The sequence below is a fragment of the Eumetopias jubatus genome, unplaced genomic scaffold (genome assembly GCF_037043125.1).
Source record: "Eumetopias jubatus isolate StellerSeaLion01/CBP00866 unplaced genomic scaffold, mEumJub1_p1.0 scaffold_8, whole genome shotgun sequence".
In the NCBI taxonomy this organism is placed as follows: domain Eukaryota; kingdom Metazoa; phylum Chordata; class Mammalia; order Carnivora; family Otariidae; genus Eumetopias; species Eumetopias jubatus.
In genome coordinates, this window is record NW_028274814.1 from 8,757,677 (window position 1) to 8,765,321 (window position 7,645).

Consider the following 7,645-nt stretch of genomic DNA (forward strand, 5'->3'; position numbering starts at 1 on the left):
ACGACAACAACAAACAGGAACAGCATAAACTCCTGGGGAGAAACCAGATGTTCTTGTGTATGAGTAACTTGCACAATGACACAGGTAGCACCCAGGCCACATAGATATGTATTGTAAAAGTTTCCCCACTTGCAGTGAACACCTGAAACTCTATTTCCTTTGATTATCTACTCTCTCTGGAAACTTCCCACACCAATCTCAGGGCATTGCTGTCAGTGCTAATGCTCTTACCAGATTTTCTTTTTGAGGAATGTGGATGTGGAACGGAGGGATTTGAGAGGAGGATTGGCTTCTTGAATGGTGGAGATGAAAAACTGGGGACACAAATTTGCCTTGATCTCCGCCATTTACAAAGGGTAGCAAAAACAAAACAAAACCTTTGCAAAGATACAGGGCACTAAATGAGAATACTTGCCTGGGTTCCTGATGCCCTTCCCAATGACTTGCACAAGTATTTTCTTAGGACTGACTGCATTGGAAGTTTTGAGTGCTGTGAGTGAGCCTGAATTCTCGTAGTGAGAACTTATTTTTTCTTTTTCTCTTTTCCCCTTTTGTCTTTTTCTTTCTTATGCTACCTCGGGTTTTGTTTTCTGTAACTTCCAACTAAAGATATACTAACTTTACATGGGCTGCCATTTGTCTTTAGAGCTTTTTAAATATTATTTTGTTCATTTGTAGGGAAAAGAGAAATCATTCTAGATATTTCCAGCACTAAGGGATTTATAAAACCACTGGAAGGGTTGGAGGACAAAGTTCAGGGAAGGGCCACGATTATCCAGTTCTCAGCTAGGTTCAAAGATTGAGATACGTGGGGCGCCTGCGTGGCTCGGTCGTTAGGCATCTGCCTTCGGCTCAGGTCATGATCCCAGCGTCCTGGGATCGAGCCCCGCATCGGGCTCCCTGCTCGGCAGGAAGCCTGCTTCTCCCTCTCCCTCTCCCACTCCCCCTGCTTGTGTTCCCTCTCTCGCTGTGTCTCTCTCTGTCAAATGAATAAATAAATCTTTTAAAAAAAAAAAAAGAAAGAGTGAGGTACTTGTTGTTGTTGGTAGGGTCAACGGTTCTGGGGACAGTTCTGTTGTCACCAAGGCCCGCAGCGTCTTACTGAAGTTGAAAATGAGAGGTGGAGGAGGTTGTGTTGATTCAGCAGCTTCCAAAATTAACAAGTGATTAATACATTCAAGCCATGCTGGAAATATTACAGCTTCTGGGAAAGAAGAAAAAACAACATGAGATTGCACTTAAAGGGTATATTTTTCCCCACAGGACTCCAGGAACTTGGCGTTTTTAGCCACTGCTAATTTTTAATTATTTCATGATAACAGCTTGTTCCACTCTAAAATAAGACTGGCGGGGCGCCTGGGTGGCTCAGTTGGTTAAGCGTCTGCCTTTGGCTCAGGTCATAATCTCAGCGTCCTGGGATCGAGCCCCATGTTGGGCTCTCCGCTCAGTAGGAAGTCTGCTTTTCTCTCTTTCTCTGTCTCTGTCTCTCAAATAAATAAATAAAATCTTTAAAAAAATAAAATAAAATGACACTGCCACTGTGAAGTGGCTTGACTTAAGGTGTCTAAGGTAGGACTTTCCCTCACGTTAAAGGAATAATCAGACCTGCCCGAAAACTAGCCTGTGGGTCTGGCGTGCTACAAATATGATGACTCTGTGTAAAAGAATTTCTACAACCAATTATAATAAAATTTGAAGGAGGGTTTACAATTCATTCTATCTCCTAAAATCCTCCTATCTTGTGTGGGCCTTGCTAAACTGTTTAAACAGAGCATTCTATTCACCCTCCTTCTCTGAGGATTCCGGGATGGTATTGTTAGTTTGAAAAGAAGCAGAGAGGTGATAATGGAGGGTTGTAGAATCCTGGGATGTCAGTTAATCCTAGAATGACCTGTAATGAACTGAATTATGTCCCCTGCAAAGTCCATATATTGAAATCCTAACCTCAAGTACCTTAAACGTGAATGTATTTGGAGATAGGGCCTTTATTTATTTTTTCTTAAGGTTTTATTTATTTATTTGACAGACAGAGAGAGAGAGAGAGAGCGAGCCCAAGCAGGGGGAGCTGCAGGCAGAGGGAGAGGGAGAAGCAGGCTTACTGAGCAGGGAGCCTGACTTGGGGCTCAATCCCAGGACCCTGGGATCATGACCTGAGCCAAAAGCAGATGCTTAACCCCGACTGAGCCACCCAGGCACCCCTAGATAGGGCCTTTAACTAGGTAATTAAGATGAAATGAGGTCATAAGCTATGACCCTAATCTAGTATGACTGGTGTCCTTATCAAGAGACAAGATTAGGGGGTTCCAGGGTGGCTCAGTTGGTTAAGTGTCCTGACTCTTGGTCTTGGCTCACGTGGTGATCTTATGGGTCATGGGATAGAGCCCCGCTCTGGGCTCCACACTCAACCTGGAGTCTGCTTGGGATTCTCTCTCTCCTCTCCCCCTGCTCCCTTTCCCTCTCTCTCTCAAATAAATATTAAAAAAAAAGGACGAGATTAGGACATCGACACCAGGGAAAAGGTCCCACATGAGGACATAATGAGAAGATGACCATCTGCAAGCCAAGGAGAGGGGCTTTGGGAGACACAAAATCTGCTGACATTTTGATCTTGGACTTCTAGCCTGCAGAAGTGTAAGAAAATAAAATTTGTTGTTTAAGCCACTCAATGTGTGGCATTTTGTTTTGGCAGCCTGAGCAGACTAGCACGCACGCGTGCGCGTGCGCGCGCGTGCACGCACACACACACACACACACACACTTTTTTTGGTAGAGAATGTGATCATGTCACATAGTGGTCGTGGATGGAGACAGGAGGGATGGTGGGGGAAGAAGCCTGGTTGCCTGACTCCTGGTTTCCTTCCATTATACCACATTTCTAGGCTATATTCTGGTTTGTTGACCACACAATTCTAATTTAGGATCCTGGGATGCAATATTGTGAATTAACTGTGCAGATGTCTGACGTTCACTAAGTAGGCAGTATCACTTGTATTCCAGAAAACACGAGAAGCAATCTTGTACCAAGAGAGTCCAAATTATTCTTTCCTGGCACATCTCTTAACCCCTCTGAAGTAAGGTCTTTATGATTATCAGCAATCTGCTATTTCAAAGTTGAATGTATGAAATTTCCATTTATCCCCATGCATATGTGCAGAATTTGCAATTACAAATTGTTTTTCATGACCAAATTGATTATCTTGACTAGACATCCACGAAATGAAATATATAAGGTCTGATTTTCAGCTTGAGCCTTCAGTATACACCATGTGGTTTAATATAAACACTCTTAACTCTTTATTCTGTTGGGATTTCTTTGAAAGACATTTCATTTTAATGTATTCAAACAAAACCCACAGAAAAATACTAAATCAGGGACGCCTGGGTGGCTCAGTTGTTTAAGCATCTGCCTTTGGCTCAGGTCATGATCCCAGGGCCCTAGGATGGAGTCCTGAGTTGGGCTTCTTGCTCAGCGGGGAGCCTACTTCTCCCTCTGCCTGCCGCTCCCCCGATTGTGCTCACTCTCTCTCTGACAAATAAATGAATAGAATCTTTTTTTTAAAGATTTTATTTATTTATTTGAGAGAGAGAGAGAGAGCCTGAGAGGGAGGAGGGTCAGAGGGAGAAGCAGAAGCAGACTCCCTGATGTGGGGCTCCATCCCGGGACTCCAGGGTCATGACCTGAGCCGAAGGCTCAACCACCTGAGCCACCCAGGCGTCCCAATGAATAGAATCTTTAAAACAAAACAAAACAAAACAAAACGAACCCCAAAACTCTTAAAAAATAAGAAATACGCTAAATCAGTAAATAGCATAAAAGTGTACATTGTGGGAGGGAAACTGGACCCAAAAGTTTTCATGATGTTCATAACTTAGTGTCATCATGTCTGCTTGCAATTTTTAATGTTAACTCTCCACCATTTAGTCACCTTTATAACTTGGAAAAACAAGTTGTCTCCTATCTTTCTGGGTTGGATGATTTTTTATCCTGTATCAAAGCTAACAAAAATATGTAATGTTTTCCCTGTTCTTTAATATTTGAAGCAAGGGATTTTTCTTCTGCTTGTACTTTCTTTGGGGTCAGCTTCAGTTAGATATACTTTAGTTACAATAAAACTCACTGATTGTAAGTGTGCAATTCAATAAAGGTTGAGAAGTGTATTTAGTCATGTAACCCTCACTACAATCATGATCTAGAACATTTCCATCACCTCTAAAAGTTTATTTGTGTCTGTTTGGAATTTGGCCTCTGGCAAAGTCTGATCTAATTTTTATCACGGGAGTTTTGCCTTTTCTAAAATTTCATATAAATGAAATAATACAATACGTAGGTGTGTGTGTGTATGTCTTCTTTCACTTAGCAAATTGCATTTGAGATTCACCCATGACTTTGTATGCATATATAGTTTATTACATTTTATTGCGGAATAGTATTCTATTGTTTGTTTATCCATAGCTGGTTGAAGGACATTTGTGTTGTTCCCAGCTTTTAATGATTGTGTATATAGCTACTGTAAACATTCAAACAGTGGCTTTTGTGTGAACATACATTTTCATTTCTCTGGGGTAAATACCTACAAGCAGGATTGCTAGGTTATATATTAGGTATATATTTGGCTTTATAAGAAACTGTGAAGACTGCTTTCCAAAGGGGCTGTAGCAGTTTGCCGCTAGTAAGGTATGAGAGTCCAATCATTCTTCATTCTATTGTCTGCTATTGTCAGGATATTTTGTTTTAGCTATTCTAATGGGTGTGTAGTGCAGTCTTTTAAAATTTACACTGCAGGGCGCCTGGGTGGCTTAGTGGGTTAAGCGTCTGCCTTCGGCCCAGGTCACGATCCCAGGGTCCTGGGATGAAGCCCCGCCTTGAGCCCTGCATCGGGCTCCCTGCTCAGCGGGTAGTCCGCTTCTCCCTCTCCTCCCTGCTCGTGCTCTCTCTTGCTATCTCTGTGGCTATTTCTCTCTCTCTCTCAAATAAATAAAATCTTAAGAAAAACAAAAACAAAATTTACACTACAGGGCTCCTGGGCCGCTCCGTCCATTAAGTATGGGGCTTTTTTTTTTTTTTTTTTTTTATGTACTTGACAGAGAGAGACACAGCGAGAGAGGGAACACAAGCAGGGGGAGTGGGAGAGGGAGAGGGAGAAGCAGGCTTTCCGCTGATCAGGGAGCCCGACGCGGGGCTTGATCCCAGGACGCTGGGATCATGACCTGAGCCGAAGGCAGAACCTTAACGACTGAGCCAGCCAGGCGCCCCAAGTATGGGGCTTTTGATTTACTCTCAGGTCATGATCTTAGGGTCATGAGATCCGGCTCCGTGTGAGGGTCCTGGCTCAGGGCAGAGCTGCTTAGGATTCTTTCTCCCTTTCCCTCTGCCCCTCCCCCAGCTCCAGCTTGGGCACACGTGTGCACATGCTCGCAAGCGCGTTCTAAGTAAGTAAATAAATAAAATTAAAAAAAATTTACACTACATCTTGGTGGAGTGCAGTGTTATCTTAGAATGGCCTTATTTATTTATTTCAAAGATTTTATTTACTTGTTTGAGAGAGAGGGAGTGTGTGCACATGAGTTTGGAGGGGGCGCTGCAGAGGGAGAGGGAGAGGGAGAAGTAGACTTCCGACTGAGCAGGGAGCCCCACACCGGCTGGATCCCAGGATCCTGAGACCGTGACCTGAGCAGAAGGCAGACACGAATGGACTGAGCCACCCAGGCGCCCCCAGTGTGGCTTTAATTTGCCTTTCCTTGATGAATAATGAGTTGAGTACCTTTTCCTATATGTATTGGCCTTTTGTGAAATGTAGTTGTCTTCTTTTGTCCATTTTTTATTGAATTGTTTTTTTTTTTAATTGACTTGGAGGAATTTTTAAGAATTATATCCTGGGGGGGGTGGGGGGATGGGTTAGCCTGGTGATGAGTATTAAGGAGGGCACGTTCTGCATGGAGCACTGGGTGTTATACACAAACAATGAATCATGGAACACTACATCAAAAACTAATGATGTAATGTATGGTGATTAACATAACATAATAATAAAAAAAGTTTATATCCTGGGTATGAGTCCTCTGTCAAATGTATATGTTGTGGTTTATCTTTTCACTTTCTTACTAGTATTTTTTTAAGATGTTATTTATTTATTTGAGATTGAGAGAGAGAGTACAAGTGGGGGGGAAGGGCAGAGGGAGAGGGAGAAGCAGACTCCCTGCAGAGCAGGGAGCCGATATAGAACTTGATCTCAGGACCCTGGGATCATGACCTGAGCCGAAGGCAGATGCTTAACGGACTGAGCCACCCAGGCGCCCCGTATCCCTGGAAATCCCTGGAAACTATGAGTATATTACGTTATACGGTAAAAAGGACTTTGGCTCATAATCAAGTTAAGGATCTTGAGCTGGGGAGATTATCCTGGATTATCCATCTGGGATGTATGTAGTCACAGGGTCCTTATAAGGAAGAATGATGGTCAGAGTCAGAGAGGAAGAATGTGTTTATAGAAGGAAAGTCAGAGATTTGAAGACACTCTGCTGCTGATTTGAAGGTGGAAGAAGGAGCCATGAGCCAAACAATGCAGGTAGCTTCTAGAACCTGGAAAAGCAAGGAAACATATTCTCTGGAGTCTCCAGAAGGAACAAAGCCCTATCGACACCTTAATTTTAGCTGACTGTTCTGACCTCCAGAGCTGCGAAGATAATAAATTAGTGTTGCTTTATGTCACTAAATTTGTTGTAATTTGTAACAGCAGCTTTGGAAATGAATGTAATGTCTCACCTTCACACTTCACTAAAAAGCAGTTTTTCCATTTTTTCTTTATTTTTCAGTGCTTACTGTATCCTGTTTAAGAAATCTTTGCCTACCCCACACTTGTGAAGTTATTTGATATTTCCTTGCAGAAGCTTTATTGCTGGGATGCCTGGGTGGCTCAGTTGGTTTGAGCGTCTGCCTTCCGCTTGGGTTAGGATCCCGGGGTCCTGGGATCTAGTCCCGAGTTGGGCTCCTTGCTCAGTGGGGAGCCTGCTGCTCCCCCTGCTTATGCTCTCTCTCTCTCTGATGAATAAATAAATAAAATCTTTAATTAAGGGGCACCTGGGTGGCTCAGTTGTTAAGCGTCTGCCTTCGGCTCAGGTCATGATCCCAGGGTCCTGGGATCAAGCCTCGCATCGGGCTCCCTGCTCAGTGGGAAGCCTCTTCTCCCTCTCCCACTCCCCCTGCTTGTGTTCCCTCTCTCATTGTGTGTCTCTCTGTCAAATAAATAAATAAATAAAATCTTTAAAAAATAATCTTTAATTAAAAAAAGAAGCTTTATTGCTTTACCTTTTACATTTGGACCTGTGATATATTCTGAATATGAATAAATTTTGGAGTATGTTGTGAGGTAGGTTCAATGTTCATTAAAAAAAACAACAACAAAAAACAATAACAAGAACAAAAAACAAATGTCCAATGGCTCCAGCACATTTACTGAGAAAAAAGAATCCTTTCCCTCCTTGAATTGCACTGGCACTTTTGTCATCAATCCAATTTATGCATATATTTGTGTCTGTTCTTTTCTTTTTTAAAAGATTTTATTTATTTATTTGACGGAGAGAGACACAGTGAGAGCAGGAACACAACAAGCAGGGGGGAGTGGGAGAGGGAGAAGCAGGCTTCCCG

At 42.8% G+C, this 7,645-nt stretch overlaps 1 protein-coding gene across 1 annotated transcript in view; it reads right to left on the minus strand.

The window, feature by feature from the left end:
* The window catches only part of LOC148163634 (acyl-CoA-binding domain-containing protein 5-like), a 44,460-nt gene extending 39,049 nt beyond the window's left edge, over positions 1–5,411 (minus strand). Inside the window, exons 1-2 of the mRNA XM_088025516.1 lie at positions 5,402–5,411; positions 1,034–1,204 (exon numbers count right to left, since the gene is read on the minus strand). Coding sequence (XP_087881642.1) covers positions 1,034–1,204; positions 5,402–5,411 — 181 coding nt within the window. The remainder of the gene's footprint in view (positions 1–1,033; positions 1,205–5,401) is intronic.
* Positions 5,412–7,645: the final 2,234 nt, after the last annotated feature.